The sequence below is a fragment of the Colobus angolensis genome, unplaced genomic scaffold (assembly GCF_000951035.1).
Source record: "Colobus angolensis palliatus isolate OR3802 unplaced genomic scaffold, Cang.pa_1.0 Scaffold121, whole genome shotgun sequence".
Taxonomy (NCBI): domain Eukaryota; kingdom Metazoa; phylum Chordata; class Mammalia; order Primates; family Cercopithecidae; genus Colobus; species Colobus angolensis.
Window position 1 is genome coordinate 7,930,504 of NW_012113253.1, and position 23,875 is coordinate 7,954,378.

General features: G+C 39.6%; 1 protein-coding gene and 1 pseudogene across 2 annotated transcripts; one reads left to right on the forward strand and one right to left on the reverse strand.

The window, feature by feature from the left end:
• Positions 1-3,854: 3,854 nt before the first annotated feature.
• LOC105504296 lies at positions 3,855-4,708 on the reverse strand (annotated as a pseudogene). The gene has a single exon (XR_001000591.1). The product of XR_001000591.1 is annotated as a 60S ribosomal protein L7a pseudogene (transcript).
• A 636-nt stretch (positions 4,709-5,344) lies between these two features.
• On the forward strand, positions 5,345-16,979 carry FBXO43 (F-box protein 43). The gene is given in 6 exon segments (XM_011931697.1): positions 5,345-6,111; positions 6,114-6,155; positions 8,484-9,969; positions 13,008-13,110; positions 15,973-16,176; positions 16,283-16,979. Coding segments are annotated over 6 exon segments (2,124 nt in total). The 5' UTR covers positions 5,345-6,071; the 3' UTR covers positions 16,532-16,979.
• Positions 16,980-23,875: the final 6,896 nt, after the last annotated feature.

Here is a 23,875-nt window from a genome sequence, read left to right on the forward strand (position 1 = left end):
AATGGAGGTGTTCAGTGGAGGTGTGTTCTTTCAAATATCAAAATTTCAATATGATGGATCAGTTGGGTTCAGAACGTTTACGTTGGTTTCCCTTTTTTGCAGAAGATATTTTACTTAGTAGGGTGAAGAAAATGAAGCTACCTAAAAAAATTAAAAAACAACTTGTTAATAACTATTTTATTTTATTTATTTATTTATTTATTTTTGAGAGGGAGTCTGGCTCTGTCGCCCAGGCTGGAGTGCTGTGGCCGGATCTCAGCTCACTGCAAGCTCCGCCTCCCGGGTTCATGCCATTCTCCTACCTCAGCCTCCGGAGTAGCTGGGACTACAGGCGCCCGCCACCTCGCCCGGCTAGTTTTTTGTATTTTTTAGTAGAGACGGGTTTCACCGTGTTAGCCAGGATGGTTTCGATCTCCTGACCTCGTGATCCGCCCGTCTCGGCCTCCCAAAGTGCTGGGATTACAGGCTTGAGCCACCGCGCCCGGCCAATAACTATTTTAAAGTTAATGAAAGAAGTAGGCATTCTTTCCCCCAACACGCACTATGTCTGATATTTTATTAAGCAGGTTATACTCCTTTCGGGCTCTCCATCCAGAAATCTGAGAGCTTTGAGCTTCATCTTTCAGTTCCAGAAGTTCAAACTCCTGTTGCATCTCCCCAGACCAGCTTGAGAGATTTAAGCTGATCTTTCCAGGAAGATGCCATTTAAAAACCTTTCAGGGAAACAAGCAGTTCCTGGCTTCTTTCTTCACAGACAGGCTTACAGAGCATAAATATTTTAACCATTAGCACTGTTACAAAGTACCTCTCCTCTTAACCAAAGAGGTGATCTAACAGAAGAGGCACAATAGGCTTCCCTTTAAGAACTATTAGATGGAACCATTGTTAACCTAAGAGAGATGACAGAGTGTTCCCAAAAGTCATACTTTCATATTTACAAGCTATCTTGTATTCTAATTCTCCAGTTGAAATATCAAGATAATTCTGGTGCAGAACAATTTATGGAGATCAGAATGGATCAACATAGGTAGAATACAAATGGGTCCTGGGGCCCTACAAAAGGGCAAGGTAATGACAAGTCATAGCAAGAAGATTCAGAATTTCAACAAGAATTCATGTTGGTGCTAGTTCCCGATCCAACATACTCTTTCCTATCAGCAAAGACTGGTAGTTTTAGGATCACTTGGGAGTATGGTCAGTGTAAGCTACCCTATTATCAATGATAGCATTAACTAACTTTTTCTGAGCATGTACTACATGCCAGACATCATTGTATTGCTCTGTTCTAGTGGGGGTAGTTGTCTTGCCCTCCTGGACAATAGTGCTTTTTAACTCTTTATTCAGAAGGTTATGGAGGTGCAAGTTGCTGGTTTTTTTCACCTGAATCTCTGTGTTTCCCTTTTCCTTGATTATATTCACTTAAATATATCCAGAGAGCTTGAATATCATGGTAATTTGGGAAATCTCCCATTACGTTTTATTGGATGGTCCCAAAAAGAAGCATCAGATTTTGTGGTAAGCAGACAGCTTTTAGAGTTCTGAAGTCAATGATGGTATGACACCCAATGCAAGAAAGGAAAGCAAAGGGCTGTGCACGGTGGCTCATGCCTGTAATCTCAGCACTTTGGGAGGCTGAGGTGGGCACATTGCTTCAGGTCAGGAGTTCAAGACCATCCTGGCCAACATGGTGAAACCCTCTCTCTACTAAAAATACAAAAAATTAGCCAGACATGGTGGCATGCACATGTAATCTCAGCTACTCAGGAGGCTGAGTTGCAAGAATCGCTTGAACCCGAGAGGCAGAGGTTGCAGTGAGCTGAGATTGTCCCACTGCACTCCAGCTTGGGTGACAATGCAAGACTCTGTCAAAAAAAAAAGGGAAGCAAAAAGGCAAAAAGACTGTGGTGAGCAAAGAATATGAAATTACAGCTCAGTGACTTAAATCCAGAGTATGTAAGTAAAGTTCAGGCATACTACATGTAACTAGGTGTCTTTTTGCCTGTTTTTAAAGGTGGGGAGAGGTGACAATGATTCTTCCTTGAACAATATAAAGGAGATATGATATGGTCTTTTACTCCTCAGTCATAATAAAAATATCTCAAGAAAAATTAATTAAGTGGAGAAAAAAGAAAAGGGCGAAGTTTAAATGGTTTTGGGGTTATGTGGATTTTATTTAACCATAGGAAAAATTCCCTGCCCTGTTTACATTGGGATGGAGACGGGGAGCAGACATTAAACAAAAATGAGTAGATAATATGGGATTTTAGAAGATAATAAACTACACAGAGAAAATTCAGTAGAATTCTGCAGAATTGCAAATGTGGGGCAGAAAAGGGTAAAATGGCTCTAGTAGAGATTTGTTTGAAGAGCTAGAGAAGGTACTATTCACTCTACCAGTGCGTGTGAGGGTAGGCTTCAGAGAGGTGCTGTGTTGAAGAATGTGTAATTCATTAATTCTTTACAGTCCTACCGGTACCTCAAACTTAACCTCACACTAAATGCATCTTATTTTCTCCCAAGCCTATACTCTTCATTCCCTCACTCCTTGCCCCATGCAGTTGATTCTGCCAACTGAATATGTCGCGTCTTGGTTCTGCTCCACCCCCACTGCCTTCTGGAGAAATGCAGTAGCTTTCTACTGGTCTCCTGGCAGCCACCCTTGCCTCTCTTCATTCTGTCCTCCATTCTGCCACCGGAGTGGACTTTCTAAAAATGCTCTTCAAACTCTTAATGTGCATCCAGAACTTTCCAAGACTTAGCTTCTTCACTTCTCAGGAATTTTCTCTAATCTTGTCCTCCAACAACTCTTAGTTTCTGCATATAACACATTATTTGCAGTTTCTCCATGTGCCCAATTGCTCTTGCACATTTTGTTTTGAGTTTGAAATTTTCCTGCCCTTGCACATTTTAAGTTAGGAATTTCCTGTTGTCTGCCTTTTAAATTGCCACTTGTACATCAAAATCTATCTCATGCACTCTGTTCTCCAGTAGGATTAGCTGGTTCTTCTTTGTGCTGCTACTGTTCCTCTGTTACAGCACTTGTTGTATACCAATGAGCTCCTCAACAGCAGTAACTGTGGCTGTGTCAGCTTTGTATTCCCAGTACCTAGCCCAGTAATTGGCACATAGTTGGAAATTAACTGTTAGTGGACGGGCACAGTGGCTCACGCCTGTAATCTCAGCACTTTGGGAGGCTGAGGCGGTGGATCACCTGAGGTCAGGAGTTCGAGACCAGACTGGCCAACCTGGCAAAACTCCATCTCTACTAAAAATACAAAAATTAGCTAGGCTTGGTGGCGGGCACCTGTAATCCCAGCTACTCGGGAGGCTGAGGCAGGAGAATCGTTTGAACCTGGGAGGTGGAGGTTGCAGTGAGCCAAGATCACGCCACTGCACTCCAGCCTGGGTGACAGAGCAAGACCCTGTCTCATAATAATGATAATGTTAGTTTGATTTTGGATGACTGAGGGACATCCAGATGGAGAAATGTCCATCTGAAGAGTGGTGGCAGTGCCTGTTACTGGCTTAAAAGTGATGGTTGAAGTTCTGAATAAGAATTACATAAGCATGGGATGATAAACTAATAAAAATGCTAAGGTAGGACCTCTCATTTAGGGAGTAGGCCAAGAAAAGAAGCCAGAAAAAGGAGACTAGGAAGAAGCTGCCAAGAGCAGCAGGAGTGTTCCTGGCATATAATAGATGCCCAGTAAATATTTATTGAATGAAAAAATTAGAGTTTAAAAAATTTATTTGGCATTGAGGGTACTTGGGAGTTCATGATGCCCAAAAAGGGATGTTTGTAAACAACGAACACATTTCAGTCCGGTTTTTATTATTTTTTTTATTATTTTTTTGAAGGAAAATTTTTATTTTAATTATTTTTATGTACAGAAAACTCAACAGTGTACATTTAACCCAGCTTAGTGGCAAGTTCTTTAGCCTTTGCCTTTTCGAGCTGGCGATACGAGCCACAGACTTGGGACCCAGGATATTGCCGCCCCAGTGACGGCGGATCTCATCGTATCTGTCGTTGTAATTAGTCCTGATAGCTTCCACTAGCTTAGCCAAAGTGCCTTTGTCTTCCGAGTTCACCTGTGTGAAGGCGACAGTGGTGCAGGTCTTCCTGTGGACTAGACGGCCCAGTCTGGCCTTCCCCTTGATAATGCAGTAAGGGACCCCCATTTTACAACACAGGGCAAGCAAGAAGACAACCAGCTCGATGGGATCCACGTCGTGTGCAATCACCACCAGCTGAGCTTTCTTGTTCTCCACCAAGGTGGTGACGGTGTTAACTCCTGCTCGAAGGACAGGTGGTCTCTTAGTGGTGACATCCCCTTTGCCAGCAGCTTTCTTCTCGGCCCGGGCCAACAGCCTCTGCTTCTTCTCTTGCTTTGTCTCTGGTCTGTACTTGTGGGCCAGCTTAAGCAGCTGAGTAGCTGTTTGGCGGTCCAGGGCCTGGGTGAACTGGTTAATAGCAGGAGGCACTTTCAGCTGCTTATAGAGGATGGCTCTCTGCCGCTGCAACCTGATATTGCGAGGCCATTTCACAAAGCAGGTGAGGTCTCTTTTGGGCTGGGTGTCCTGTCCAATGCCAAAATTCTTAGGTCTTTTCTCAAACGGGATTCACCACTTTCTTGGCCTCCTGCTTTTTCACGACAGCAGGGGCCGGAGGCACCTTCTTTCCCTTGGCCTTCTTTCCTTTCAGCATTTTGGGCGGTGGGAGTCAGTCCGGTTTTTATTAATAGATTTTTTAAAAATCTTTTTTTTTTTTGAGACAGGGGTCTCACTATGTTGCCCAGGCTAGTCTCGACTTCCTTGGTTCAAGTGATCCTCTCATGTGTGCCTCTCAAAGTCCTGGGATTACAGACGTGAGCCACCAGGCCCGGCTCAACTTTTTTATCACAAAACCTGTATATATTCATTGTTGAAACACGAGAAGAAAACACAGATAAAAAGACACAACTAAAAAGCAAGCATAATCCTGTACAAAGGTACCGTATCCAAGTTATTCATACCTTTCAGACCTCATCCTGTGTATACCCATATTTTTAACCTAAAAGGGGTCAGTTTGTAACTTGCTTTTTACATTTGACAGTTTGGAGAAACATTTCCAGGCAAACATTCTCATACATGATTTCTAATGGCATCCCACTGTAGGCCACGTTAGCCTTCCTAAATACGGTAATGCTTCCCAATGTGGGAATGGGGAGAGGCAGAGCCTTTCTGACTCGCATTAGGGCGGGTGCAGGGGTGAGCAAGAGAGGGGGGCGCCTTCCGCTCAGGCGAGGACCGAGGCCTGCGGGCGGCCGGGCGGGGGCGCTGCGGAGCCGGAGGAAGGGGCGGGGCGACGCGGGGCGGGGCTGCGCGTAGCGGTTACTCCGGGCGGGCTGTTCAAACCGGAGGAGTGAAAGGCGGAGGCCCCAAGCGAAGCTGGCGTGGGGGTTGCCATAGTCCGCATCCCAGGGGGCGAGGCTGGGGCTCCTCCCCGGCGCATCCAGCAGCGGCTGCCCGGCTCTCCTCCCACCTGTCCGCTTCGGCGCTTCGCCCGACCCTGCGGCCTCCAGGCGGGCGGCGGGGGGACCCCAGGCGAGTGCCAGTTAGCGGGTCTCCCGGCGGCCCCGGCCCCGCGTCCCTCTGTGTCTTCCAGGTGGTAGGCCTACGGAGGCGCACGGCATCCCTCACTCCTCCACTCCCGGTGACGCCAGCCCATCCGCTGCCGCCCTTGGCTTTCTGGGCCTAGCGGATTTTTGACGCCCTGCTGAGACCGTTACCCACCCGCCCGCCATAGCTCCTCGGGGGAGTCAGTGCCAGGCTGCAGCACACACTGCCTTTTCAGGAACCCGAATTTGGGGAGTTTAGTCATGTCTAAGTGCTGCTGGAGAAAACAAGGATATTACGATAACTGTTTTCTGGAGGGCTGAATTCAAAATCATTTAGACCTCAAATGTTAGGAATAATCCCTGCGGCATGCACACTGTGTACCCTTCGACTTTCAGCAGTCATGGTGCTGCCGCACCTTTCAATTAATTGTGCAAACGAAAGTTTTCCTGTTTGAATGGCAATATTTTGGCATGAATTTCAAAGACAAAGATGAGAGAATTTCTTGTTTGGAAGCTACGTAACTTTGACATCTAAGAGCTCAAGATTTACTGATGGTAAGAGTTTCCACTTTAACAAATGAAGGACATTTGGGTTTAATGTAAGTATTTCATTCTCTGATTTGATAGGTGCTTTCTTTTTTTTTTTTTCTTTTTTTTTTTTAAAGACGGAGTCTCTCTGTTGCCCAGGCTGGAGTGCAGTGGCTCGATCTCAGCTCACTGCAAGCTTCGCCTGCCGGGTTCACGCCATTCTCCTGCCTCAGCCTCCCGAGTAGCTGGGACTGCAGGCGCCCACCACCCCCCCCGGCTAATTTTTTGTATTTTTAGTAGAGACGGGATTTCACCATGTTAGCCAGGATGGTCTCCATCTCCAGACCTCGTGATCCGTCTGCCTGGGGCTCCCAGAGTGCTGGAATTACAGGCGTGAGCCACCGCGCCCGGCCGCAATTGCCATAACCTTCTAAAAGGACCCTGACCGGCCAGGTGTGGTGGCTCAAGCCTGTAATCCCAGTACTTTGGGAGGCCAAGGTGGGTGGATCACCTGAGGTCAAGAGTTCGAGACCAACCTGGCCAAGATGACGAAAGCCCGTCTCTACTAAAAATACACAAATTAGCCGGGCGTGGTGGTGGGCGCCTCTAATCCCAGCCAGTGGGGAGGCTGAAGCAGGAGAATTGGTTGAACCCGGGAGGCAGAGGCTGCAGTGAGGCGAAATCGCGCCACTGTACTCCAGCCTGGGCAACAAGAGCGAGACTCCCATCTCAAAAAAAAATAAACAAATAAATAAATAAATAATATAAAAATAAAAACAAAAGGACTGTGATCCAAATTGAGTGAAAAGTGTTATTTAGCAGAATTACTTTCAGAGAGGGAGAAAACAGTTCATGGGTGGAGGTGTAATTTGAATATGCATTCTAGTTTATTCATATTTGTAAAACAAAATTGTTTAAAAAGAGAACAAAATTATAAAAAGCAGTTTGATAAATCTTCTTGGCTTGTGACCATATGCAGAAGTTAGCAGTGATCTGAGAGGATGTAGATCAGAAGGGGACATGTATGACATTTATCAAAAATGAGTATAGACTTAAAAGGTTAAAAAATACTTAGACTTTGTTTAGTAAAAATAATCTTTTAATGATCATCAAACCATAAAGAAATAATTTGTGTTTAGAGTAACAATTTGCTTTTGTAACAAAGATCATTCACTCATATATTTGATTAAATTTAAGCATAAATAAATTACTGTCACGTTACAGCCAACTAAATAGATCTTCCCAGGATCTTTAATGGAGAAAAATTGTGCATTTGTCCTGGAGAAAACTTTGAAGGAATGACAGTCTTCTTCGTGTCCTTTGAATCATCTGGAAAAATATCGAAAACTATAATAAATTTTTTTTCTTAACACTATTTTTGTCAAAACAAATTTGTTAGCTTTCTTTAAGATTTATTTCAAGTTTCTAAAAAGAAGGAATGTGATGATACTGTTGAAAAGGTTAAAGAGTAAAATATTTCTTATTGTCATTCCTTGCTCATGTAACTACTGAGTAACTGTTCTTTAAGTAATTGAGTTGCATTCTTTATTTGCAACTTCAAGAATATTTTAAATGGTGGTTTTCCCATAAATAGTTGCCTGTTAACTGTGAATTCAAGGCTGAAACTGGACCTTGCATCACAAAATATTTAGAAAGTGAGATATGAATAAGTACAACATGCCAAGTTTGAAATGGCCCTATCTGTGGTGCATTATGGTTAGCTCAAGAAGAATGTGTTAGTAGTTATTGATGAGCCAGAGTCTTTGTAAAGGCTTAAGTCTGGGAATTCACACCTTGTGAATGGTTATGGGGACTAGATTTCTATAGCAGGTCTATGTTACATGTTTGAACATTACTCAAGTTGTTCAGCCTGATTGCAGGTAGATGTAGTGGCAGCACTCATTATTTGACACATTTCCCAAAGATGTTTAAAAAGTAGCATATAGTGTTTTTTGAGTAGACTAATATAGGCTGGCACAAATAAGCTGGAATATTAAAATGAAAATTGTTTAGTTCTGTGAAAATCATAAGGTAATAATATCAAAATAATGCTTCTAGGTTTTTTCACTTTAGGGTAGTTCAATAAAATATGTGTACGTGGTGCTTAGCCTATGGTTAATCAAGTGATCTTTGAATATTTATAACCTGAACATTTTGGCTTTTTGATGTCAAGAACTCATTTTAAGTAGGATATACAACAGTTTTTTATGGAGTAGAATTTTTTTTTAAGTAACTTTTCAAAAATTGTCTTACAATTTTCCTTTATCATCTGTACTCATAACAAATAATGTATTTTGGTGTAAGCTGCCTGGATTCTCATTTCAAAGGCAGAATAACTTTGTTGTCACTTTGCAGAAACGGAGATTTTGAAGATGTCTCAAAAACACTCAGGTCAAGCTGGCACTGAAGCAGGAAATGGGGTGGACTGTCCTCCAGTTGTCAACTCCAAGTACTCTACCTTCAGAGATTTTTGTTCCACATCTTCATTTCAAGATAGTGGCTACAATGAGTTAAAATCTTGTAGCTTTGATAATACAGATAAAGAATATCTTGGAAAGAAAGAAAAATGCCCAACATTACTCCATGAGCACCCTGAAACTTCAGGCCTGGGCTTAACACATTCTTTAGAGTCTCCCACTCAAAAAAAGAAATTTATCTTGCCTAGGAAGGAAAATGATAAAACCCCAGAACTTTGTGAAACACCTAAAATCAGTGGGAAAAAATGTTTACCTCGCAGAAGGTTGCATGTATCTTTCTCTCCTCTAAAGGGGGACTTTGAATCACAAAATAGTGCTCTAGAAAGTAGTATAAGCCAAGTTCTCAACTTAGAAAAAAATATTCCAAGCAGTGCTTCAGGTTTTTCCAGGGAAAATAATTTTAGCCCTTTAGTTACTAGCACTTTAAAAACAGAAGAAGTGACTTCATGCAGTCAAAAATTGAGGCTTAATTTTTCTCAGCAAAAGACTTCCACAATTGATGATTCCAAAGATGATTGTAGCCTATTTGAAGTTGAATGTATATCTCCAATTCAGGGCAATAATTTTAAAGACTCTATCACGCATGACTTTAGTGATAGCAGTTTATGCATTAATGATGAGAATACATGTCCAGAGCTCCTGGGCTCCTCTGTTAGTGGAACAACTTGTGGAACAGATGAGGACATATTTGTGACTCCGATAAGTAATCTTGTGGCAAACATTAGATTTAATGCAAGTCAAATACTTTCTCCTTCACCTGAAGTGAGAGGCAATATTTCAACGCCTGAAGACAGTGGTTTTAACTCACTTAGCTTGGAGAAATCAGAAGATTCCCTCTCTGACCAGGAGGATTCTTTTCAAGAACTACTTCAGAAACATAAGGGGACTCCCAAAGTGGGGGACACCATAAGAAAGACAAGACATCTTGGAAGGTCCAGAAGACTGTCCACCCTTCGGGAGCAAAGCTCGCAGTCAGAGACAGAAGAGGAAAAGCAGATTGTCCACCCTGACTCTGAAAAAAGAGCAGCAGCTGCTTCTGCCATCTCAGAGGGTCAGCTGAGCGGTGATGAGAGTGGGGATTTGACCTTTAGCTTAAAGAATTTATCGAAGACCCCAGCCTTGCAATTGGTGCATGAGCTGTTCATGAAAAGCAAAAGAAAAAGATTCCAGGAAAATAGTGCACATGAATTCTTAGAGCAAGGGGATGGGGAGAAAATAGCTGTGCTACAGTGTATACTTGCAGGACTGATTGGCAAGAAAATGGGTATAGAAAAACTGGACATCTTAACAGAATTAAAATACAGAAATTTAAAGCATATTCTTGCTATGGTTTTAGATTCCTTGACTGCAGAGAGCCTATGCAGGTAAGAAGTAAGAGTTATTTATGAAATAAAACTTATCTTTTTTTAAGTTGGAAAGTTTTTTCTGTGACTTGAGTGGTTGTCCTTTATTTTATTTGTTTTATTATCTCTATCTTTTGTTGTCTTATATCAAAGGTAGTTTAAGTGAACTTCCCAGCAAAGCTAGCTAGTACAGATCCTTCTGGTTTTTTTTTTGTTTGTTTTATTTTTGTTTTTTTTTGAGATGGAGTCTTGCTGTGTCACCCAGGCTCAAGTGCAGTGGTGTGATCTCGGCTCACTGCAAGCTCAGCCTCCCAGGTTCATGCCATTCTCCTGGCTCAGCCTCCTAAGTAGCTGGGACTACAGGTGCCTGCCACCATGCCCGGCTAATTTTTTGTATTTTTAGGAGGGATGGGATTTCACCATGTTAGCCAGGATGGTCTCGATCTCCTGACCTTGTGATCCACCTGCCTTGGCCTCCCAAAGTGCTGGGATTACAGGCATGAGCCACCACACCCGGCCAATCCTTCTGTTTAAAAGCCTGCTTAAGTAGCAATAATATAGTCTTTTTTTCTGAATAAAGTTCTTATCACTGTCATTTGGAAAGAGAGTTGCTAAAAGTTGAATTTTAAATTTTCAAGATGGCAAGCTCTATTCCATGTAAGTTGTTTAATGATTTAATAGTTCAGATAATATTGTCAGATTGCAAGTAGTATTAAAGTTATGACACTTTGTCAGAAATAATGTAATGCATTGTGGTGACTGAGAAATGGCAGTGTACAAAGAATACCACTTAATTATTTAAGTTCTAGAATTTAAAAACAGTGGTTAGCTTTCATTTTAGGGTTTGATCTTTCCAGAGATCAGGGGAATATGGATTATTTCATTTTTATTGTTAACACAGCAGTGAAAGTTAATTACTTTGGGGAATTTCAAGAAATTAGAAACTGAAGAATTTGTGTTCACAGGTGTTGCAGTAGATTGAATGCTGCTGCATAATAAAGAGAAAGACATTTCAGAATATTGAGGGTGGGAACTAGGGTTACAAAGACTAAAATGAGCCTCTGTTCATGCCAATTTGGGGGAGTTACAGGACAATCAGAAGACAAGACCCATGGGAATGCCATGGCAATGAAGAGAGAAGTCATGTGGAACAGAATTTCTGCAAAGTGATGGTTATGGAGGAACATGCAGGAAGTTAGTGAACCTCTTTCTTGACAGGTATATGTCAAGAGTTTTTTATAGGGTCCTTGGTTTTTTTGTTTTGTTTTGTTTTCAGTTTTTGTAGATATGGGGTCTCACTGTGTTACCCAGGCTGGTCTGGAACTCCTGGGCCCAAGTGATCCTCCCACCTCAGCCTCCCAAAGTGCTGGGATTACAGGTGTGAGCCACTGCTTGTTCTGTCCTTGTTGTTTTTATGGCCACTACTTCTATCAAAGCCCTTCTTTATCTTTTCTCCACACATTAATTGTATGGCTATTGTAGAGAACTGTAGGATTTCTTAGCTGGAAGTCTTCTAAGGTATCTAGTTCAATCACATGTTTCACAGAGGAGGAAATAAGCCCCAGAGAAGTGACCTTCTGACAGCCACTCAAGGAGATAGGAATAGATCTAGGTCTATAATGAGCTCTCCGATTTCTAATCTAGTATTTTTCCATGAACTTTTATTAAGGTTTAAGGCTTTCTGAAATAGATTTGATCAAGAATGTATTTGGTATATCTTAAGTAGGATAATAAACAGATTAGTGCACCCATGTTGTATGCCTTTTAAAAATGTTCAAATGATAAACTGTTTAAAAAATTAAGGAGATGGCTGAGATACAGGATTTTTAAAATATTTTTGGTATGGATGGGGTCTTACTACATTGCCCAGGCTGGTCTCAAACTCCTGGGCTCTAGCAATCCTCCTGCCTTGGCCTCCTGAAGTGCTGGGGTCACAGGTGTGAGCAACTGTGACCGGCCAGGAATGCTATTTTTATATGCTGGAGTATGCATCAGTTAAAATTAAAATTGGGTGACACTTTTGGGTGCTTGCTTATATGAGCAGTTGATTTTCAGTCATATTGCAACAATTGTCTCTCCTTCCCATCTCTCCAAAAGTACAGTATTGGTACTACAAAGTATGTAACTATGTTGGCAGTACTGTTCTTCCTGGTAACTTGAGAGTTGATGACCAGTTGCAGTATCTGTGACAAATACCCAATTATGTAGTTCATTTCTTCCCCATTATTGGGTGACTTTACGTCTGTTCCTTTCCTTCCCTCTGATATAGGGCACATATATCAGCTTAGAGAGAGTCAGTGGCAATTGAAGTGGCCATGGTAGCTGGAAGAATAGTAGTTTTGACAACTGGGACCCTCTGTAAGAAGTGACTTTTTTATTTCAATCTTTTCTGACCTTACTCCTTTTGATTTGTTAGAATAACAACAACAACAAAAAAGACCAAATTAACAAAGTGTTACTTTTTAATAATAATATTACCAAAGTTATTGATAAATCAGCAATCACTGGACAAAAATTGTGTTTTTAGCTGCTTCATTCTCATAAACTTTGGTTAATGGAGTAGGAACTCAGGGGCGACCCATAATAGTATTTATATTTGGCACTTAGTAATGCCAATGACGGATTAATTGTGCTTGTGTTTATGTAATCAAAATGACCGAGATAAACACAGGAATAGGAGAAATTGATGAAACCTCTTGTGTTATAGATGACAATCATTTCCTGTATCTCTTGTTCCAAATTTTTAATGTTACATTTGAAGTTAAATCCTCTTAATCAGTCTCCCAGTAGATTCATACTGGCTTTATATGACCATTTATAAAAGAGTAATCTATCTCTATAATGCTGGCATATACTTTACATTTTAATAGGAATTCTTTTATATGATGAATCAGTATGAAATAACAGTGTTGACTAAGTCATACTTTTAATCTAAATTTTTAGGTTTAAATTTACTGCCCGAAATCTTTAAGACAAATTTTTCTCATTAGTTAGCATACACAACAAAATGTTAATCCTATAGAATGTATGCAATATAAGGATGGATCTTTTTGTTATAGTGTTTGGAAAGTAAGCAGAAATTGGCGTGAAATTGTTGTTCAAGATAAAAATGCAAATCAGAGGAGAAAATTTTATATCACACAACTGAAAACAGATTCCGAGGTAATGTATATAGTACTTCTCTAAAATGGATTTGTATAAATACATAATAATCTCATGTTGCTAGACAACCTAATTTGGTTTTCCTGCTATCTTTTAACCTTTTCCATTTAACAAACATTTACTCATAAATTCTTTAGCTTTCCCAAACTCAGTTTTCACCCAGTCTGTAAATGGAATAAACAACATAGCATCAAGAACATCTTTTTGGGCTTTGTTGCTGCTTACGTGTATGTGCTCTTAGCAACATTTGAATACCAATTATATGCTGGATCCTAATCATAATGAGATATCCTTATAGCATTTTTAATCCAGTCATTTGAGTGGACATTACATGCTAGTAACTGTGCCAGTACTCAGATTACAATGGTGAACATTTCTGATATGGTTCCTGCTCTTTTGGAGCACACACCCAAATAGGTGACTACAATCCAGGTGTGTTAAAGGAAGCCCAGAGTTATTTAAAGGAGTTTTTGACTGATACTTGGGAATCAAGAGAAGTGCGTCTCTACTGTGAACTGAATGATGAGTTAGCAATTAGCCAGGTGAACACAGAGAAGAGGGTTTTAGCAGAGAAAATAACATATGTACAAGCCTGGAGGTAAGTGAGCAAAGCAGATCAGTACCTGTGAAGCATCATAAACTTGCACTCCCTTGAGGATTTGAATTCTGGCTTTAAAGTTACAAGAAAAGTCCTACAGAAGCTGATGGATTCCTGTCAGCCATGCTGTTTTGTGTAATAGGTATCTGATGACTCTAGCATCCATGTTTGATTATAGATTTAACTTTAGGCCAAAAAAAATTCTGAGAGTTCACTAATTCATTTCTGTTCTAGTGAAAAATATTTAATAACATACTATAAGTAAATTTCTAATTTGACTAAATATAATAATTGGAATGAAGCATGGCATAAACAAATATGAACACCTAGATATAGATTGGCAGGTTTTTCATTACAGCGAACTATTAGGGACTGCTATTAACTAAAACTTTGACTTTCTTTTTTATTTTGAAGAAAAGCTTTACCTTTTCACCTGTTCAGAGCTCCTGGCTACTTCTGCAGCTACTGGCTCTGGGAGTTTATAATAGGGAAGATATTAATTGCCTTCTTAACATCTCTTTTTTGAATGCTGCCCTGTATGCTAAGGACAGACTTGAAAAACAGTTGTTTAAGCATGCACTTACTAATATTTAAACATTTGGCTCCATATACTCCTTAACTCCTCTAAGGAAGAAGCATATGGTTGTGCTGGCAACCCTCCACGTAACTCCGGATAATGAAATATTCAATTCTCAGAAAAAAAAAAAAAAGAAATATTCTCATATTTGGCCAGGCACAGTGGCTCATGCCTATAATCTCAGCACTTTGGGAAGCCGAGGTTGGTGGATCACTTGACATCAGAAGTTCGAGACCAGCCTGACCAACATGGTGGAACCCCTGTCTCTACTAAAAATACAAAAGTTATCTGGGTGTGGTGGTGCAGGCTTGTAATCCCAGCTACTTGGGAGGCTGAGGCAGGAGAATCGCTTGAACCTGGGAGGTGGAGGTTGCAGTGAGCTGAGATCATGCCACTGCACTCCAGCCTGGGTGACAGAGTTAAATCCTCTCTCTAAAAAAAAAAAAAAAAGGAAAAAGAAAAAATTCTATCCTCATACTCTGCAATCATTTTATTAAAAACTCAGTTTCTTAAAGAACTATACTTTTCCTCCTTTCTTGTGCTCTTTTTCTTATTTTGACTTTTTAAAATCTTTTTCAAAGTGATACATGGTTTAAAAAGTCAAATTGGACTATTGTAACATAATATACCATTATGCCTTCATACTCTTGAGTCTTGTTCTATTAAGACAATCATTTTCAACACTTTCTTCTAGTATTTAGCTCCATATTTCTAAATGATTTTATTTTCTTGTCATTTCTTTACTATTTTCTATAGAAGGATTAGGTTCTCTAACCTCTCACTACTACTACCACTACCAACATAACCCCTCTCTCTCTGAATTCCTTTCTCTCTTTTCCTATCTTATGACTATAATTACACCACCATTTGGGAATGAATCAAAATTAGGTGCTGACATTATAAAGATTGTATTGAGATTATTATAACTTTTTTCACAGCTTTAGTATGTTGTACACTATGATTACACTTTCGTTCTTGTATAACTTTTTCCCTCCAGAGTTAATAATTGCCTAGTTTTCTGTCTCTCTCTTTTATTTATTTATTTTTGCTTAGTGTTTCTCTATACAGATCCCTGATTCATCTCCCATTATCCACCAGAACTGAAAGTCTCCTCTGTGTAAGTCCAAACAAATCAGGTATTCTACCTGTTCCTTCTTTTCCTCAGAGACATCCTTCCTGGGGCCCTTTGCTGTCCTATTCCAACATAGACTGGTTGCTTCCTACTTGAACTATTCCAATGTATTATTAACCAAAACCAAAAAAATTATACAAGAAAATTATTTGATGGTTTTCTCCACTCTTGTTTACTTCTTGCCTACAGCTGCTTTTTCTACGACCTCAGAGTTAAGTAGCTGGAACTACATGGCCCACAAAGTCTAGACTATATATTATCTGGTCCTTTACGGGAAAGGTTTGCTGAACCAAACTTTAAAAAATGGAAAAGTAACCAGACATACAAACTTAGATGTAGAATTTAATTTAAAATTTTTTCTTTTTGTATTTATTTAACTTTTATATGTTAGGTGAGAAAAGGTCTTTTTTTTTTTTTCTAAAAAGGAATGACCTAGGGAGAGAATTCTGATGGCAAAAAAAACCTCTTCAAAGCTTGTAAATCCGTGTGCAACAGAAAGCTATCCTGGAACTGTTTTGGTATTGCAGTGTTGACGCCTCTTGTCCTTTACCACAGGGGGCTGTATTAAATGTCGAGGATGCTGCCACTCGGCTCCAGCTTTTAAATCGCTCAGCTTTAAGATCTGTGCAGGCACAGGCTAGGATACCTGGTTCTCAGAGAGAGCAAGGGTCAACATTATCTCCCTGGGGAGAAGTTTTGACACCTCTAGCAAGCTCTTCTGTTACTCACTTAAGTAGTAAACAGGAAGAATATGTTAAGGTGAGTATTTATTATATAATAAGTTATTAGAAATATTTACAGAGTTTGAAATAAAGTGCTCCTCTATATGAAACCAGAAGATTTAGTGTGTGTGCTTTCACTGCAGGTTGCCAAAACACTTTTTATTGATGAAGCATTAAAACCTTGCCCAAGGTGCCAGTCCCCTGCTAAATACCAGCCATATAAGAAAAGGGGACTGTGTAGCCGCACAGCCTGTGGTTTTGACTTTTGTGTGTTATGTTTGTGTGCTTATCATGGGTCTGAAGAATGTAGTAGAGGAGCAGCAAAGCCAAGAAATAGAAAAGATGCTCTCCCAGGAAGTGCCCAGAGTAAGCGGAATTTAAAACGCCTCTGAAGAGACTAAATATAGAAGCACTCCCCCATGCAGTGTTCTATTTATCTGACTTAAAATTATGAATATTTTGAATACATGCAAATCTTCCCATTAATGACAGGTGATGATTTATTTCCTATTTTGTATATATTATAATCCATGGCATTGTATGTTTTCTTTAAAGTTAGTTTTGAAAAAACTATTTTACTATGTCATTTTACCCATTTTAATAACTTGGTGTTTTAAATAAAGAATTTTCATTGTTGTTATATGTATGTATTTTATTGTTTTATATAACATTTTAAATTTGTGCATTTCATCACTCTGTGTTGAAATGTTCTTCAATCATTTTTTAAAAAATAGTTTTTCAAATAGTATTAAAGATTTTGAACTCAAGACAGATGGCCTTATAGATTTGGAAAATGAGTACTTGACTGAAATGAAATATAAATAAAATATTTTCAGAAGTTCTATTGAATTTATTCTATAATTTCAGTCTCTGGTTAAGTAAAATTTACTGAATATTAATAACTAGGAAGACATAAAGAGTAACTTATTGGAAGTATGTAGTTATTCATAATGGGAGTCTTAGTTAATATACCCTTATAAGTAACACATTTCAAATAAGTACTTTAAAAAATTCTAGAACTATAGGCACAGATTTCATTTATTTAATCTAATCTGGATATTCTGACAAATTTGGGCTGGTTGGAAAAGACAGATTTAAGTAAGAAGGTTTACTAAGTTATTTATAAAGTACTTTAAAAAGTACTTAAATGATTTATAAATCATTTCCAAAAATGATTTGAGTTTGCATGTTCCGTTTATAGAACAGCAGCAAGAAAGAGATAAGTTTTTGTTTTGTTTTGTTTTGTTTTGAGGCATGGTCTAGCTCGGTCTTCTCAGGCTGGAGTGCAGTGGCATGATCTCACAGGATCTCGGCTCACTGCACACTCCGCCTCCCAGATTCAAGTGATTCTCCTGCCTCAGCCTCCAGAGTAGCTGAGATTATAGGCGCGCACCATCATGCCCGTCTAATTTTTGTGTTTTTAGTGGAGATGGGATTTCACCATGTTGACCAGACTGGTCTTGAACTCCTGACTACAAGTGATCCACCCGCCTCGGCCTCCCAAAGTGCTGGGATTACAGGCATGAGCTACTGCGCTGGGCTAAGAAAGAGATAAGTTCTACTGTTGAACAAATTACTAATACCAGGGGAAAATTTGAAGATAGTTTCATAATTTTTTTGTTTGTGTATGGGTAACTGATATATATACATGTGTTCACAATCTATGCATAGATTTAATTGTAGCTCTTATATGTTTTTTTAACAAAGCAATTTGAAGTATGAGTTAGATATAGACATATGTGAGGGAAATCTGTCTGAAATTTTAACTTGTTACTTAACTTGCTATAAAATTTAGATTAGCTGCTAAATATTAAATTTTCATCTATATCCTTTCTAATTCCACAAAGGGTTTTTGGAGGCTAAATTATATTTATGTAAATTATATTTATTCATAAATTTTCTGAGACATCTTTCACATCAGGATCAACTTACTAATTAATATTCTTCACTTAGTCTTAACTTTTTTCTCTATAAGAGAAGTTTCTTTGTTTTTAGGAAATTTATTTCAGTCTTGATTCTCTTAATTTATGAAGTTGATTCTTTAATTAATTAAATTATTTAATTTATTTAAGCCCTTTCTTTCTTTTTTTTTGAGATGGAGCCTCACTGTGTCACCCAGGCTGGAGTGCAGTGATATGATCTCAGCTCACTGCAACCTCCGCCTCCTGGGTTCAAGCAGTTCTCCTGCCTCAGCCTCCTGAGTAGCTAGGATTACAGGTGCCTGCCACCACGCCTGGCTAATTTTTGTATTTTTAGTAGAGATGGGGTTTCACCATGTTGGGCAGTCTAGTCACCAACTCCTGACCTCAAGTGATCTGCCTGCATTGGCCTCCCAAAATGCTGGGATTACAAATGTGAGCCACTGCGCCTGACCTAAGCCCTCTTTTTCTGTGGCTCAGATCAAAACATGTCTTCATTTGTCATACAAACAGTATTGCTGTTTTATACTCTTGATTTCTGCCTGGCCTAAATGACATTCCTTCAGTGACTTTTTAGATCTTAAAAATCACAGATCCAGTTCCTTGACATATTTTTAAAAAATGAAAAGCAATATTTATTCAATTTAATGGGTCATTTTAAATACTCACATTTCCCAATATCTTATGAATTTTTATTATTTTATTGCAGAATAATGCAAAAGGAAATAGAAACATTTCTTTTACTTTACATGTGAAAAATATCAGTAGTACAATGAAGGAATCTGGAATCCTATTTCTAGTCCATCATGAAACACTTTGTTATTGTCTTTTATATATTGCAGTCATACTGACCTCTTGGTTTGATCACCTTTGTCATTTTGTGGTTACCCAGCTGATATGGTTTGGCAGTGTCCCCACCCAAATCTCAACTTGAATTGTATCTCAGAATTCCCACGTGTTGTGCGAGGGACTCAGGAGGAGGTAATTGAATCACAGTGACAGGTCTTTCCCGTGCTAGTCTTGGGATAGTGAATACGTCTCAGGAGATCTGATGGGTTTAACAGGGGTTTCTACTTTTGCTTCTTCCTCATTTTCTCTTCTACCACCATGTAAGAAGTGCCTTTTGCCTCCCACCATGATTCTGAGGCCTCCCCAGCCATGTGGAACTGTAAGTCCAATGAAATCTCTTTTTCTTCCCAGTCTCGGGTATGTCTTTATCAGCAGTGTGAAAATGGACTAATACAGTAAATTGGTACCAGTAAAGTGGGGTGTTGCTGAAAAGATACCCGAAAATGTGGAAGCGATTTTGCAACGGGGTAACAGGCAAAGGTTGAGACACTTTGGAGGGCTCAGAAGAAGACAGGAAAATGTGAGAAATTTTGGAACTTCCTAGAGACTTGTTGAATGGCTTTACCCCAATGCTTACAGCAGTCTGGACAATAAAGTCCAGGCTGAGGTGGTCTCAGATGGAGATGAGGAACTTGTTGGGAAACTGGAGTAAAGGTGACTCTTGTTATGTTTTAGCAAAGAGACTCGTGCCATTTTGCCCCTGCCCTAGAGATTTGTGGAACTTTAAACTTGAGAAAGATGCTTTAGGGTATCTGGCAGAAGAAATTCCTAAGCAGCAAAGCATTCAATAGTTAACTTGGGTGTCATTAAAGGAACTCAGTTTTATAAGGGAAGCAGAACATAAAAGTTGGGAAAATTTGCAGCCTGACTATGCAATAGAAAAGAAAAACCCATTTTCAGGGGAGAAATTCAAGCCAGCTGCAGAAATTTGCATAAGTAGCAAGGAGCCAAATGTTAATCCCCAAGACCATGGGGAAAATGTCTCCAGGCCATGTCAGAGACCTTTACAGCAACCCCTCCCATCACAAGCCCAGAGGCCCACAAGGAAAAAGTGGTTTCATGGGCCTGGCCCATGGTCCCCATACTGTGTGCAGCCTAGGGAGTTGGTGCCCTGTGTCCCAGCCACTCCAGCCATGGCTGAAAGGGGCCAGTGTACAGTTTGGGCTGTGGCTTCACAGGGTAGAAGCTGCCAAGTCTTGGCAGCTTCCACGTGGTGTTGAGCCTGTGAGTGCACAGAAGTCAAGAACTGAGGTTTGGGAACCTCCGCCTAGATTTCAGAAGATGTATGGAGATGCCTGGATGCCCAGGCAAAAGTTTGCTGCAGGGGTGGGGCCCTCATGGAGAACCTCTGCTAGTGCAGTGCAGAAGGGAAATGTGGGGTCAGAGCCCCCACACAGAGTCCCTACTGGGGCACTGCCTAGTGGAGTTGTGAGAAGAGGGCCACTGTCCTTCAGACCCCAGAATGGTAGATCCACCGACAGCTTGCACCATGTGCCTGGAAAAGCTGCAGACCCTCAACGCCAGACCATGAAAGCAGCCAGGAGGGAGACTATACCCTGCAAAGCCACAGGGGCAGAGCTGCCCAAGACCATGGAAACCTACCTTTTGCATCAGCGTGACCTGGATGTGAGACCTGGAATCAAAGGAGATCATTTTGGACCTTTAAAATTTGGCTGCCCTACTGGTTTTTGGACTTCCGTGGGCCCTGTAACCTCTTTGTTTTGAATAACTTTTCCCATTTGGAACAGCTGTATTTCCCCAATACCTGTACCCCCATTGTATCTAGGAAGTAACTAGCTTGCTTTTGTATTACAGGCTCATAGGCAGAAGGGACTTGCCTTAATCTCAGATGAGACTTTGGGCTGGACTTTTGAGTTAATGTTGAAATGAGTTAAGACTTTGGGGCACTTTTGGGAAGGCATAATTGATTTTGAAATGTGAGGACATGAGATTTGGAGGGGCCAGGGGCAGAATGATATGATGTGGTGATGTGTCCACCCAAATCTCAACTTGAATTCCCACATATTATGGAAGGGACCCAGGAGAAGGTAATTGAGTCATGGGAGCAGGTCTTTCCTGTGCTATTCTCAGGATAGTGAATAAGTCTCAGGAGATCTAATGGGTTTATCAGGGGTTTCCACTTTTGTTTCTTCCTCATTTTCTCTTCCACCTCTATGTAAGAAGTGCCTTTTGCCTCCCACCATGATTCTGAGGTGTCCTCAGCCATGTGGAACTGTCTAAGTCCAATTAAACCTCTTTTTCTTCCCAGTCTCAGGTATGTCTTTATCAGCAGCATGAAAACGGACTAATGCACCAGCCCATTAGAATGTAATCTTTCATTTCACTTTGGTGGTGAAAAAGATTTTATCACATTTAATTTTAGAAATTAACAGTAAGTGGTTCTCTTTACTACAAGTACTGTGAAACAATGGAAATTGATGTTTTTTATATTTCTGATTTTATTTGGGGTTTAAATATTACAATCAAGTATATGTGAATGAAATAGTATAAAGACTGAATACTCATATTGTAATGATTTTGTAATAAAACTCTGAAGAAAAAGGATCAAAGTAGGAATTCAAAAGGCGTTTCTTTTTGGTGGGTTTTATATTTGTGATGGGGTCAAGAGATAGGTTAACTAGAAGAAAGTCATACAGTATTATGTACAACTTTATTGAACAGAGGATCCAGCTACCCAGAAAAAAGTGACATATCGTTATTGTATATTGTCATAACTGACTGGACTAGTTATCCCAACTGTGTACTTCCATAGCAGCTTGTACACCCTCTGTCATGGCACTTAGTTCACTTTATTTAAATCAGTTGTTAACTTTATTTCCCGGTAAGCTCTGTGAAGTCCTAGACTATCTTATGTTTGATGTAAATACCATTACATCCCTAGCACCTAGCATAGTAGCCAGCCAAGTAAAAGGTGCTTGGTAAATAGTTATTGAACGAGTTGGTGCTATTGGTACTTTCATCCAAGTAAACCACTACAAAATAGTAACTAAACAATTTTATCCTAATAATTTATTAATTAATGTTTGATTTTCAGTGATTAATGCTTTAATATATAAAAAGTAGGATCTAAATGATTTCTTAAATTCCATGTAAACATATAGTCATGAATATATTTGGTCTACTCATTCTTTTAGCTGATCTTTCTTAGAACCATTTACGGTATAATGGAAGGAACCTTAGGCTGGAAGTAAAAAAGCTTGGGTTGGTCTCCTGAACTACTTACTAGTTGTTCCTTTATGCAAGTTACTTATTGCATCTGAGCCTATTTCCTTTATAAATGGAAAGTTAAAAGGCATGATGTATTGTGAACTCATTCTGGAAACTCTTACACCAATTTGTGTTACTACACATTTGGCTGCATGTGAATAGAATAAAATGAAATAGCATTTGTGGGATAGAACATATAACCTTGATATCATCGTCATGCCAAAGGAAACTATAAAATCATCTTCTAACCAGCTTGCAAAAAAAATGTCTGGCTTAGGCCGAGCATGGTGGCTTACACCTGTAGTCTCAGCATTTTGGTACGCTGAGGCAGAAGGACTGCTTGAGCCCAAGAGTGTGAGACTAGCCTGGGCAGCATAGTGAGAGCCTGTTTTTACAAAAATTTAAAAAATACTAGCTGGGCATGGTGGTGCATGGTAGTCCCAGCTACTCAGGAAGTCCCAGCTACACTAGCTGGTGCCTGTAGTCCCAGCTACTCAGGAAGCTGAGGTGGGAGGATCACTTGAGCCCAGGAGGCCAAGGCTGCAGTGAGCCATGATCACAGCACTGCACTCCAGCCTAGGAGACAGAGCAAGACTCTGTCTCAAAAAACAAAAAAACAAACAAACAAAAAAATCACATAGAAAGTTGGGGCCAGTATTCTAACAAGCAGTCTGCCATTAGTACAAAACAAAACTCTTTGTAGAGCTATTGATAAACTCAGTACACATGTAATTACAATGTCATAAATGGAAAAAAATTTTCCCATTTTTAAAAATAAGTTGGTCTACCCAGGGAAAAAACAATTCTAATTGAGAATAATTTTGCTTGAATAAAGTAGTTCCTTAGCTCATGAGTAGCTTAAACAACTTCATTACTTGAAAATTTAAATGAGTGAAATGAGCATACTATTATCCAACAACTCAGCTCAAAAGAGAGAACTGCTCCAGTTCCAAAGTCTTTATAATTTAAAGGCACAGGGCATGAAAACAAGAGTAAGTATGACAACATTCCAGTTATTGCTACATTCTTACCAGTTTTTTATTATTAGGTGAGGGAAAGCAATAAGAAAAATTCACCAAACATTTATTGATAGATGTACTGTGGGTTCCCAAGGAGGTACCAAAACAAGAGGAAGGATTAAATTTAGCACTTTATTATTGTGGTTTGTTTCACTTCTTAATAAGGATAGAAGAAAAGAATGAGAATTAAGAGGAAAGCCAATAAATGTTTTATCTTTTATTGATTTGGGGTAATAACCTCTCAATCTTTTCTCCCTGTGGTCTGTTGCCTTGACAGTCTTACTAACTGATGGGTAAGATTATTCGTCCTATTTGACTTCTACTTAGTTTCAGGAAGGGCAGGTATTCTCTGACACCATAGTTTAGAAAAAATTGCCAGAAACTTGTGGCAAATAATGTAAAGAGAAACAACCCTTTAAGAGCTATCTGATAATTTTATACTAGCATTTCGATGGAGACAAATATAGATTTACATTTATCCTAGCTATTGAAAGACTTAAGTCTTATTATGGATTTCCTAGCAATAATTTAAGGATTGAATTGCTCTTGAGAAAATATTTTGATACTTAGCACTGTGTAAAGCTAAGTTTTTTCACTACCTTTGCTTAGTTTACAACACAAAGCAAAATTATCATAAATGTACGACACAAAAATGTACTGAAATTTAAAAAAATTTATATGTTATGTTCCTGGTTTGCACTAAGTTATTTATTATGGCTTT